A 12,685-nucleotide genomic window follows, 5' to 3' on the forward strand; every position below is an offset into this window, starting at 1 on the left:
GCATCTGTAGTCAGTGGGGTAGCCCAGAGCTAGTGGCAGAGCTCAGTCACAGATGGAGCTGGGAGTCTGAGAAAGTGGGGGGCCTGGGGCATCCCTGCCAAATTCTAGTGGGTATGGGCACCAAGCTCCTAAGAAGGGGTTGAAAGGGCTCTTGGGACCCCAGCTCTGGGAGGGGCTGAGTGTTCAAGGACCTGAGGGGAATCGGCCTGCCCTCAGGCTGCCAATGATAGAGACATCTAGTGGACAGAATCGAATCCTTCTCTCCCTTCTTCTCTCTCCTTCTCTCTTTCTCTTTCTTTTTTCCTTTCCTTCTTCTCTCCCTCCCTTCTTCACTCCTTCCCCTCCCTCCTCCCTACTTCCCTTTCTTTCTCTCTTTCTTTTCCTTCCTTCCTTCCTTTCTTTCTTTCTTTTTTCTTTCTTCCTTCCTTCCTTTCTTTCCTTCTTTTTCTCTTTCTTTCTTTCTTTTTCTCTTTCTCTTTCTTTTTTCCTTTGCTTCTTCTCTCCCTCCCTTCACTCCTTCCCCTCCCTCCTCCCTACTTCCCTCTTTGTTTCTTTCTCACTTTCTTTCCTTCCTTTCTTCCTTCCTTCCTTTCTTTCTTTCTTCTTTCTTTCTTTCCTTCCTTCCTTCTTCCCTCCCACTCCCTCTCTTTTCTTCCCCCTTCTCTCTCTTCCCCCTTCCTTCCTTCCTTCCTTCCTTCCTTCCTTCCTCCCTCCCTCCCTCCCCCTCTCTCTTTCTTTCTTCCCTCATTTCCTCCCTCCCTCCTTCCTGTTCTACCTTCTTTCCTTTTTTCTTCAGAACAAGTCTTGTAAAACTAGTCCAGGAACTTGCTGCTGGCGAGCCCTCCTCTCGAGCTCAGCAGGCCTCCCTTCTAGGTTATTGGCTGGGCCCAGGCTTCTGGCATGTCTCTTCCCTACTTCCTTTTCTCCTTCGTGGCTTCCCCAGGCTGGTATCTCCCTGGCCTTGCCTGGGACCCGGTTCCACCCTCCCATATTCAGTCCCTTCTGGCTCTTTTTCTCTTGTGAGTGTACTCTAGTACTTCCTACTCTTAAAGAAGCAGAAACTAAATGAGCAAAGCACCAAGCACCACAACTCCACCTATCCTTTCTTCCTGTGTGGTAGTACCCCATTTCTCATCTGCCTTTCTCATTTAAATTTCCATAGCGTGTGTCAGGTACTACAGTTTGTGCTTCTGCTTCTTTATCCCATAGGATGTGATGATAAACCTTAGGGACTTCCATTTCCTCCTCCTTCCCCTCTTCTGACAGTGTCTCTTCATGAAGTCCAGGTTGGGCTCAACGTCTATACTCCTGTCTGCTTTACGTGTGCTGGGATTACAGGTGTGTACTCTCATGCCCAGTCTGTGTCCCCTTGCTGACCTTCTATGTGCTCCCCAGCCATAGCTCTCTTCTGTCCCAGGATGCACACAGATTGCTCACACTGACCCTTTGGACTGTTTCCTGATGGTCATGTGAAGTGGGCTTCACTGGTCCCTTCCCTCTTCCCTTCACCTCTTTGCTGAGTTGACCCTTGTAACCCCTCTCCACTCAGTTGGCCCTCCTGATTGGCCTTGTTCTTCACCCCCCACAGCTTCCATTCCTCTGCCTGTCTTGGCCCATGTCCATGGGTCCCTGCGTGCTTCTCTTTGAGTGTAGCATGTGGCCTGGGGACCAGGGCTTTCCCTGGAGGCCTATGGCTGGGCTGTCTCCTGGCAGAGATGGTGGGAGGGGCAGGGAGTGTACGATGAAGAGGCTGTTCCCCACCTTTAGGAAGAAAGAACGGGACACAGGTAGGAGTCCTCCGGCGAGTCTGCACCCAGCCTAGAATGTGCAGCACATCTTACTTCACTTGTGTTTTTTCTGAGTCATGTGCAGAGCTCCGGCTCAGGAGTTTCCAACTTTCAGTGTTTAGATTGTGTCCAACCCTCTGTTTCCCCAGGCTGTCCTGCCAGGGTCCCCTTTGGGGGTCTACAAGAACCACAGGTGGGACTACAATGTCATCCATCTCCACTGCAGTGGAACAAGCCAGACGATAGGATGTTCCCGGGCCTCTGGCCACACCCCAGGCAGGGGTGATTGCTCTTTTGTGCCTGCGTGCAGACCACATCCTTTCCCAGTTCCTGCCCTTTGAGACCCTGTGTCCTTCTAGGCCCAGGAAAGAGGCTGCCCTCAGTGTGGGCATCTCCAAGGACCCTAGTCAGATAGTCTGCCCAGCTCCTGTGTGCCCAACTCTTGAGCAGAAGTACTTGGCCAGCCTGTGTGGCAGCTGAGCTTTCTTCTTCCTGCCTGTGTGACAGTGAGCACTCAGGTAGGGACACACACTCACAGTGAGACCTGGAGGCCGGCAGAGGGATTATTGGAGCCTCCCTGTGGAGGGGGGCGGGGTCTGTCCCGCAGGAGTGGAGGGCTGGCGCAGAGGGGGCGTGGTCTGTCCCGCAGGAGTGGAGGGCTGGCGCAGAGGGGGCGTGGTCTGTCCCGCAGGAGTGGAGGGCTGGCGCAGAGGGGGCGGGGCCGGCCCCGCAGGAGTGGAGGGCTGGCGCAGAGGGGGCGGGGCGCAGGAGTGGAGGGCTGGCGCAGAGGGGGCGGGGTCTGTCCCGCAGGAGTGGAGGGCTGGCGCAGAGAGGGCGGGGCGCAGGAGTGGAGGGCTGGCGCAGAGGGGGCGGGGCGCAGGAGTGGAGGGCTGGCGCAGAGGGGGCGGGGCGCAGGAGTGGAGGGCTGGCGCAGAGGGGGCGGGGCGCAGGAGTGGAGGGCTGGCGCAGAGGGGGCGGGGTCTGTCCCGCAGGAGTGGAGGGCTGGCGCAGAGGGGGCGGGGTCTGTCCCGCAGGAGTGGAGGGCTGGCGCAGAGGGGGCGGGGCCGGCCCCGCAGGAGTGGAGGGCGGGGTGAGGAGTCAGCCCGTGTCCTCCCCTTGCCTTCCTGCCGCAGGGATGGCAGCTGTGTGCTCTTCTTTGCACAGCTCCCTCCAGAGCAAGGAGGGTTCTGAGCTGTGATTGGCTCCTGTGGGCTGTGCGAGGGACAGGAGTGGCTGGATTTTTGACCTCAGGGCTGACACTCCTGTGGGCCTGTGGGCCGGTCCTCGCTTTGTTTCCACTTGCAACCCGAGTCCCTCATGCCACCTGGCTTCATTCCTGTGGTGCGGTCACCATGGAAGCTCTGTAGCCATAGACCACAGTCACTCTTCTCCCTCCACCGAAGTCCCTGAGTGGGAAACTGAGGAGGACAGTGGAGGTGTCAGCCACTTGGGATGATGTGGAACATGGAGAAGTGCGGACCAAATCCTGATTACCAGAGTCAGCAGCGGGTTTCGGCTCTTGGGGCCAGGGTTGACTAGTCCCGCAGGGGAGTCACACCTCCGTGCCCTGAGCAGCACCAGGAATCACAGACCTCAGTGACTCCAGCCTGGGGTTGAATAGCATGCTGAGAAATGTCCAGAGAGCCCAGAGCTCTGTCCACCGGGGCTGGAATTCCTGATTCTGATGGTCACAGTTGGGACATGGATCCTGACTGGTTATCCTGGGGTGGGGGTGTGTGTGTGGGATATTACGTGTGCTGGTTCTGGGATTTGAACTCAGGGCCTCAACACTTTTTTTAGCTTTTGTACTCTATCACTTGAGCCATGCATCTGTCTGTAGCTTTTTGCTGGTTAATTGGAGGTAAGAGTCTCATAGATTTTTCTTCCTGGGCTGGCTTCAACCCCAAATCTTCAGATCTCAGCTTCCTGAGTATCTGGGATTATAGGCATGAGCCAACAGGGCCCATTTTAAATCCCCCACCCCACCTTTTTAAATGTAGGATCTTACTCTTAGGTTGACCTAGTACTTACAATCCTCTGCCTCAGCCCTTCGACCACAGGCATGTGCCACTAGGGACTAGCTCAATCAAAATTTCCTTATTCCTGTAGTCACTCGACAGGGAATCACCCGAGGAAAGCTCTCTTTGGACAAAGAGCCAAGACACTTGAGGTACTAAGCAGGGAGACAGCCAGGCCTGACCTGGGCTAGGCAGAGCTGGCCTGGGGTAGAGATGGGCCCATCAGCTAGCTGAGAAGCAACCTGTTGGGCCAGAGGGTTGCTAGGTGCTGTTCTGCCCTCTGGGGCTAGGGAGGAGCCTGTGGCAGGCTGGTTTCTAGGCAGAAGGCAGATTTCTCAGTTCCTGAGCTGGGATTTGTTGCTCCACAAAGAAGTTGGCACAGAGTCAGGACCTGTTCCCAGATGATGTCTGGAAAGCACTTTCTCTCTGGAGTAGAAAGTGGGAGATAGGGTCTCAGGTGACCCTGATTACCTTGCTTAGTGCTGGCTGGCTCTGCGGTCCACCTCCTTGACCTGCCATCCTTATTTCAGCAAGGAATTCATAGTATCCCAGAGCCTGCAGAGAGATCTGGGTCACAGGGAAAGTGAAGTTAGGTCAAGGGCCAGAGCCAATGGCTGAGCCTGAAGGTTTAAGTGAGCAGGAGAAAAGGCTTAGTTAGCTACAGGACAGTGAGGTGGCCCTGAGGGAATGCAGCATCTGTGCAGCTGGCAGAGGAAGATAGAAAACAGTGGAAAGTAGTGCCAATTTTACCTCCCCTGAGACCCTAAACTTGCAGTGACAGGATGACAGAGTGATTGGTTATTTTAATTGTGTTCATCCTAGGGCTTGAACTCAGGGCCTGCGTGCTGTCCCTGAGCTCTTTTGCTTAAAGCTAGTGCTCTTCTACTTTGAGCCACAGTGCCATTTCCCATTTTCTGGTGGTTAATTGGAGATAAGAGTCTCACAGACATTCCTGCAGGGGTAAGCTTTGAATCATGATCCTCAGATCTCAGTCTCCTGAGTAGCGAGGATTACAGGTGTGAGCCACCAGCACCTAGTGATGATTGACTTTTGATGACACTCTTCATAATGGACTCTTCTCTGGGAGTCCAGTAGTCTTTGGGCATGGAAGTATCTGCAAGTCTGAAGGTCAGAAAAAGACACCTGGACCACTTGAATCCAGTGGTAGATGCGCTCACTACAGGCAGGCTTTTGTCTGTGGTGGATGGCTGGGAAGTGATTTAAAGAGTTTATTTCAAACCCGGTGCTGGTGGCTCACAGTTGTAATCCTAGCTACTCAGGAGATTGAGATCTGAGGACCGTGGTTCGAAGACAACCCAGCAAGAAAGTCTGTAAGACTCTTATCTCCATTTAACCACCAAGCAGCAGAAACTGGAGGTGTGGTGCCAGTCTTGAGCATAAAAGTGAAGGGATGGCACTCAGGCCCTGAGTTCAAGTCCTAGTACTGGTAAAAATAAAATAAAAATAAAAAGGGTTAATGTCTTGTTCTATTACCACAGGTCCCTGGATGTCACAGGTCAGCACCCTCTGGATCCCTGTGGCCTTCACTCACAGCCTGGGAGTAGCTGTTACCTCTAGACCACCTCGCAGGCACCTTCTCCAGTGGGGTCATGGGCACTCGTGATGGTGTCCCTCCAGGTGAGATCATAGATGGTCATCTTCCTTGAATACTTCGGCTTCCTTGTCATGCTCTGCTCAAGAGAAGCAGCTGGGTGGTCTCCATGTGTTGATGCTGGTCCTCCCCGCTCACTGGCTTGCCTGGCTGGCAGACCCCTGGCCCACCACCTGAGTTTCACCTCCACCTGAGCTTCTCCTCTCCTCTTGGAGGCAGGTGGGCGGGCTGCTGGAGGAGCCAGTACTATAAACAGCAGTGATCAAGGGCCTTGATTTCTGCTGGAGATGAGGGGATCTGTCCTCGCTCAGATGGGCTGCTTATTGGGGGCAGCGCTGCTTAACCCCGGAGGGGGCCAGGTGATTTTTGGAAGGATGTTAGAGAACCGGGAATGGCTGATCTTCGATTATTATGGTGAGGCCTGGCTGCTCTGTTTTGTTGATGTGGGAACTGAGGTCCAGAGAGGTTAGCTTCTTTCCTCAAGGTCTCACAGTGACAGAACTAAGATTATAGACTCCTGGGACCTGATCTCAGGGCCCTCCAGCTAGAGGGATGGGGGCTGTTCCCGCCTGTGTAGGGGCTTCGATGGGTGGTAGATTAGGAGCCCATGGATGGTCCTAAGATAAGCTTGGGAAGGGCGGAGCCATGACGGTACAGCACTAACATTTGCCAAGTGCCTACTGAGTAGCAAGTAACTCAAGGTAGGGCAGAGGGTGAGAGGCTGGGGAAGAGTGCCAGGTGGAGGACTGCTTGGGGCTGGTGGATACAGGAAAGCTTCCTTCCTTCCTTCCTTCCTTCCTTCCTTCCTTCCTTCCTTCCTTCCTTCCTTCCTTCCTTCCTTCTTTCCTTCCTTCCTTCCTTCCTCCCTCCCTCCCTCCCTCCTTCCCTCCCTCTCTCCCTCCCTCCCTCCCTCCCTTCCTTCCTTCTCTAATTTTTATTTGTTCTTATATTTTATCATATACATTTATCCATTCATTTATTTTTGGAGTTACTGGGGTTATCCTCATACTCTCTGGCAAATGTTCTACTTCTTGAGCCACACCCCCAGCCCTTTTTGCTTTGTTTTTCAGATAGGGTCTTAATTTTTGCTTGATCATGATTCTCCTCCCTCTGCCTCCTGACTAGCTGGGATTCTAGGTATGAACTACCACACTGGACCAGGAGAAGGCTTCCTAAAGGACCAAATTTATTAGTTGAGCTTCTTTCTCCTCTTTTCCGGGCTCCTGCTCTGGTCTCAGTTCCACAGTCTCCCTCTCTGGGAAGCCTTCCCAGTCCCCTGTCCCTGGCCAAGGCTCATACCCTAGGCTGTCACTGCTTGTTTCTCATTGCCATTTACCACTGGACTTCCAGTCTCCTTGAGAGTTGGGTCTGCCTGGCTCTCAGAGCCAGAGCCCCTTCCCAGAGCAGGGGCTAATGGAGCGTGAGGTGGTAAAGGATACCATCTGCTGATTCAGGAGACTTGGAGGGAAGACAGATGCTTGAGGACTTCCAAAAGGAGGGCTGGGTAGCCAGGAAAGAAGATAGTCTGCAGTTAGGGCTGTAGAGCTTTGCTGCTTAGGGGGCTACTGCAGCAGGTGGCTGGGAGGAAGTGTCCCTGAAAGCAATGAGAGCGAGATATGCAACAGAGACTGTGCTGCGTTCAATCACATCTGCACCGATGGATGAGGAAGGAGGGGAGCTCACGAAGGAGACTGACACAATGTGGGGGTTGACACAAAGCCAGGAGGGAGGAATCAGACAGGCAGGCAGAGGGTGAGGAGGGAGAGGGTGCTGGCTGAGAGGCTAGAGTCAGCAGGGTTGGTTGGTAGAAGTCAGTGGACATGGCAGTACTTTGCCTGTTGGTAGACCAGGCTCTGGTATGGGGGCTGGGCCAGGCTCTCGGAGCCCTAGTCCTGGCTTTAGGGAACTCTAAAGCATGGATCCCCTGTGCTTCTGTCCCCAGCCAAGGTTCTGGCTCCAGTGGCCGTGTACTGCGGGAGTGTCCCCCGGACCAGTGCTGGGCCCCGAGTTCCCCCACCTGCAAACATCAACTCCAGCCTGCCGGCTTATGGTGAAGGTAAAATGGGAGGACCCAGCCTGGTGACTGAGCCACACCAAATAGCCAGAAAAGGCCCTGGGGGCCTCTCTGAAGACGAGGAGGAGCTTCCTTGGCAGCTGACCACAGGGCAGAGCAGGAGCCCAGCCTGGAGGGGGAAATGAGGGTGTGTGGATGTGTGGGCATTCTCAAGCTACAGCAGGTGTTGCTTTCACAGTGGTCCCTGCTTAAAACTCAGTTATTCTGCTTTGTGCCTCAGGGGAGCTGTACAAACGGACAGCCCAGACATAAGGCTTCCAGCATTGCCCGGCTCTCCTGGGAACCTGGAGGGAGCCCCACATGCCCTGGCTAGGCCAGGCCTGTGCCTGGGGATCCAGGAGGGAACTGGCTATGGGGTGGGTACTAAGTGGGCATTGCCAGCACAGCAGTACCTCAGTGGGACTTCTTTCTGGCTGCCCAGTGGCAGGCGGTCCTTTGCCATTGCAAAGAAACAGGAGCCATAGCTATAAATCCACTGACTACATGGTCTCAGAGTCATGTAGATGCCTATTTTTTAAATTAATTTTTAAAAATTTTTATTTTGTCAGTTGTGAGGCTTGAACTTGGGGTCTGGGCGTTGTCACTGAGCACTTTTTGCTCAAGGCTAGTGCTCTACCACTTTGAGCCACAGCTCCACTTCTGGTTTTCTGGTGGTTAATTGGCGCTAAGAGTCTCATGGACTTTCCTGCCCAGGCTGGCTTTGAACCACGATCTTCAGATCTCAATCTCCTGAGATCTCAGCTAGGCTTATAGGTGTGAGCCTCCAGTGCCCAGCTTTGTAGGTGCAAATTAAATGTAGTTGAATAGTCAGATGCCAGTGGCTCATGCCTGTCATCTCCTATAAGCTACTACTCAGGAAGCTGAGATTAGAAGACTGAGGTTTGAAGCTAGCCCAGGCAAGAAAGTCTGTGAGATTTTTGTGTCCAATTAACCAGCAAAAATCCATAAGTAGAGGTGTGGCTCAAGAGGTTGAGTGCCATCCTTGAGTGAAAAAAATCTAAACAACACTCCTAGGCATTGAGTTCAAGTCCTATTACTGGCGCATGTGCGTGTGTGTTTGCACACACACACACACACACACACACACACACACACTCACATACATGCACAAAACATGGTTGGATGAGTAGTTGGTTGCAAGCATGGCTTACTTTAAGCTTACCTGACTTTTCCTCTCCATTTGTATTTGGTAAAATAAGTGCTCAATGGTATTGGACAAATTTGTTGGGTCTTGAGGCTTGGTGAAGGTGGTCTTGGGGCAGATGGCTTTCCTTCATGATGTAGGGCCTCTTATCTGTGCTTGGATAGGACTGCATACGAGCACTTTCAGGCCAGGTGCTTCATAGACATTGTTGATGTAGTGAATGCTCCTAGGAAGGACAGAGGCACAGAATGACTGGGCTTCACTCCCACAATGGGTGCCATCTTGGGCTCAGTGTGCCAAGTCACTGTGTCTCCCTCAGGTCCCCTCCAGCCTCTGCCGAATGTCCTGCTGAGCAGAGAGACTCCATCACAGCTCTTGAGTGGACATGGGGACCCTGGAAGCCTTAAACTAGACACCACTCCGAAAAGCTGGCAGGCCAGGAACGGCCATCCCAGGACCCTTGGTGCTCTGCCTTTGGGGCCTCACCCCCTGGTGCCCATCCTTTCACTGGAGTCGGAGGTTAACAGCGTGGCCCAGGACACCATGCAGATCAAGGAGAAGCTCAAGAAGAGGAGGCTGTCAGAGGGCATGGCAGCATCTTCTGGAGGTGAGCCTAGGCCTTGGCCTTGCCCCCGCCTCCCCCCAGGGTCCGTGGTTCCAGACCAGCCAGGGTGTGAGGATCAGCTGGTAGCAGATGACTTAGAAGGAGCAGGGTTGGTGGGTGGGTGTCCATCAAGTTGCCAAGGGGGCTGCTGCTATACAGCCAGGGTGGCACAGGGGGCTATGAGAATGAAACAGAAAGCTACAAGTGTGCTGGTGTAACTTTTAGGCTGTGTTAGAGGGTTTGAGAGAACTGCACCCCACATCATTAGCTGTAAAGAAAGGGGAAGCAGAAGGAATTGATTTGTCATGTGCTGAGTACAAGCTGACAGGCAGTATTTGTAATGGTGTCGTATGGTGTTATTGATGTGTGTGTGTGTGTGTGTGTGTATGTGTATGATTGAACCCAGGCCCTGGAACATGCCATGTGTACAGTCCACTACTTGAGCCATGTTTCTAGCTCTTTGGCTTTTGAATTTTGTTTTTTGAGTTAGGGTCTCATTTCGATATTCTCTTGCCTCTGCCTCCTGAGTAACTGTGATTACAGTTAGGTGCCAATATGCCTGGCCCAGTCTTTGTGGATATCTTATTTTACAAAGGAGTGCAGGGGTCACGCAGCGTCTCTCCAGAACCAGAGCCTGCAGTCTTCCCTCTGAACCTCATGCTGATTTTAACTCCTTTGTACTCACACTGCCTCTGAATTTCATTTCATCTATCTTATCTTATTATGATGATTTTTGTTCCAGTACGAGGGCTTGAACCAGGACACTCTCCTTTAGGTTTTTGCTCAAAGATGGAGCTCTCTCATTTGAGCCATACTTCTGGTTTTTGCTTGTTAATTGGAGATAAGAGTCTCTCAGATTTGTCTTCCTGGGCTGGCTTCAAACTGCTATATTCAGATCTATATTGAGACCCCTAAGTAGTTAGGATTCCAGGTGTGAGCCATTGGTGCCTGACTTAGATTGAAATGACTTTGATCGATAGTTCTGGCAAACTCTATAGGAATGGGAAAGGACTCTCAGTACTGCTTGCTCAGTGCCTTGCTGATTGTGGGGCTGAGGACCCGCTCTGCTCATCAGTGGGGCTTCCTTCAGGATATCCCAGCCTTCTCCTAGTTAGTGCGGGGATCCCCCTCTACTCCCCGTTCTTTTTGAGCTAGCTTCTTAACCCCCTATAATGCATAGCTTCTCTGGATCCCATTGGAGGCCCCAAAGGAGTTCCTCTGAGGAGCACCGTCCCCCGCACCACCTCTCAGAGGCTGCTGAGGGCACCCAGGCCGATGCCTCCCATCCAGAGCATCCCCACCACTCCTGAGGCCAGCGGAGCCCAGGAGAAGGAACTGGACCCGCCCAGGAGCAGGCAGGGGCCCCAGGAGTTGAGAGCCGGAGCTCAGCAGGTAAGGCCCTTCTACCGCTCTGAGTCTCCATCTTCAGTCTTTCATCCTTTACCAGTCCCTGTTCCCATGCCCTGGGCATGTCTGGGAGGGTCCAGACACTTCCCTGAAGGGTAGGGGTGGCATTAGGAGGGGCTCAGGGCTACCCTCTCTGGGCTCCCTTTTGTACATCTATACAAACAGAGCTTTGGATTAGATACGTCCAATTCTAAAATGAAAAGACCAAAACAACCCAGACAGAAAATGTTCACAAAGCTTCCCAGTCTGACTGTGGAGGGAGCCAGACGCTTCCTCAGGGACCCAGCTTTGGGCAGCTGCACAGGAAAACCAGAGCACACTTCTGGGCAGAGGGGGCATCCTCTGTGAGGTGCCGGGGCATGGAGCATCCAGCCAGGGATGCTCTCATGGACCAGAACCCTTCTGCTCCCAGGTGCAGATTTCCCAACAATATCTGCACTGCAATGACGAGAAGATGCACAAGTCGCTGGGCGGCCTGGTGATCCCTCCCATCCCCAAGACTGAGACGCAGACAGGGCCCTCCATGTCCAGTCCCTTGGCATCAGGCCAGGATGACCTCACAGGACTGAGGGCCCCCCACACACGGTAAGAGACCCCACACATCGTGAAGGCTACCTTGTAGTCTTTCTTTCTTCCAATCTTCTAAGATCCACTCAGGCTCTTTGTGGCTGAGCCTCCATGGTAAAGACACTGGGTGTGAGGAGTAGGGTCTTCTACCCATAAGCCTTGGAGTTAAGGAAACCACAGAATTGTTGCTGGGTCTTTTCTGATTCTGGGCTCCAGGAATCTGGGATGATGGTACAACCAACAATATCCCATGATTCTCTGCTACAGTTTCTTAGTGTATGGGCTGGCTGCAGTGAGGAATAAAATACAAGTTATTTTAGAATGTGATTGTGTTTGACAGAAGCACTTCATTATTGTGAATTTCTTCATTGACGAATACTAAGGACACAATCATGGTTGTACATCTGTGCCTGTGTAGATCTGTGTGTGTGGTCAGAACATTTTTTTTATTCTATTTTCGTGTGTGTGTGTGTGTGTGTGTGTGTGTGTGTGTGTGTGTGTGTGTGTGTGTGTACTGGTCCTAGGGCTCAGGGTCTGGGAGCTGTCCTTGAGCTTTTTTTTGGTCCAAGGGTAGCATTCTAGCACTTGAACCACACCTCAACTTCTGGCTTTTTTTTTGTTGTTGGTCATGAGGCTTGAACTCTGGACCTGGATGCTGTCCCTGTGCTCTTCAGCTCAAGGAAAGTGCTCTACCTTTTGAGCCACAGTGCCACTTCCAGTTTTTTAGTGGAGATCAGAGTCTCACAGACTTTTCTTCGTGAGCTGGCTTTGAACCATGATCCTCAGATCTCAGTCTCCTGAGTAGCTAGGATTACAGGCGTGAGCTACCAGCACCCAGCTGGCATTTTTTTTAACCAAAATTAATTGACGATTATTTTTTTAAACCATAATTATTTGGAGATAAGAGGTTTATGGGCTTTTCTGCTGGGACTAGCTTTGAACTGTAGTCTTCAGACCTTTGCCTCCTGAGCAGCTAAGACTACTGAACTACCAGCGCCCCGCTCTAACTCATTCCTTGTGACTTTCTTGCCTCCTTTGTATTGTTGAGTTTTGGACTTTTCTCCTTCCTCATTTTGTATCTAGTTCTGGGCCTTCTAGGCAGTCTCCTGAAGGCTCTCTGCACCAGTTATGGAAATCTGGCCATTCCTAGGGTTCATTGCAGGACTGGCCTTGTTTTTTCCAGGTGCTCTGTGCCTTGGCCTCCAGGACCAGTAGATATGGGTGCCTTCACCTTTCTTGTTTTTTTTTTTTTTCTTTCTTGTCAGTTGTGGGGCTTGAATTCTGGGCCTGGGCGCTGTTCTTCAGCTCTTCAGCTCAAGGCTAGCACTCCATCACTTGAGCCACAGCGCCACTTCTGGTTTTCTGAGTGGTTTATTGGAGATAAGAGTCTCTGAGTTTCCTGCCTGGGCTGGCTTTGAACCATGATCCTCAGATCTCAGCCTCCTGAGTAGCTAGGATGACAGGTGTGAGCC

General features: G+C 52.3%; 1 protein-coding gene across 3 annotated transcripts in view; it reads left to right on the forward strand.

Moving 5' to 3' along the window:
- Positions 1-5,415: 5,415 nt before the first annotated feature.
- Positions 5,416-12,685, forward strand: part of Togaram2 (TOG array regulator of axonemal microtubules 2) — a 45,175-nt gene continuing 37,905 nt past the window's right edge. For all 3 annotated transcript variants that reach the window (XM_042696772.1, XM_042696773.1, XM_042696774.1), the window contains exons 1-5: positions 5,416-5,443; positions 7,360-7,473; positions 8,955-9,242; positions 10,420-10,631; positions 11,059-11,231. In XM_042696772.1, the coding sequence (XP_042552706.1) occupies positions 5,416-5,443; positions 7,360-7,473; positions 8,955-9,242; positions 10,420-10,631; positions 11,059-11,231 (815 nt within the window). The remainder of the gene's footprint in view (positions 5,444-7,359; positions 7,474-8,954; positions 9,243-10,419; positions 10,632-11,058; positions 11,232-12,685) is intronic.

This window comes from Dipodomys spectabilis, unplaced genomic scaffold (genome assembly GCF_019054845.1).
Source record: "Dipodomys spectabilis isolate Male_0828 unplaced genomic scaffold, ASM1905484v1 ptg000210l, whole genome shotgun sequence".
In the NCBI taxonomy this organism is placed as follows: Eukaryota; Metazoa; Chordata; class Mammalia; order Rodentia; family Heteromyidae; genus Dipodomys; species Dipodomys spectabilis.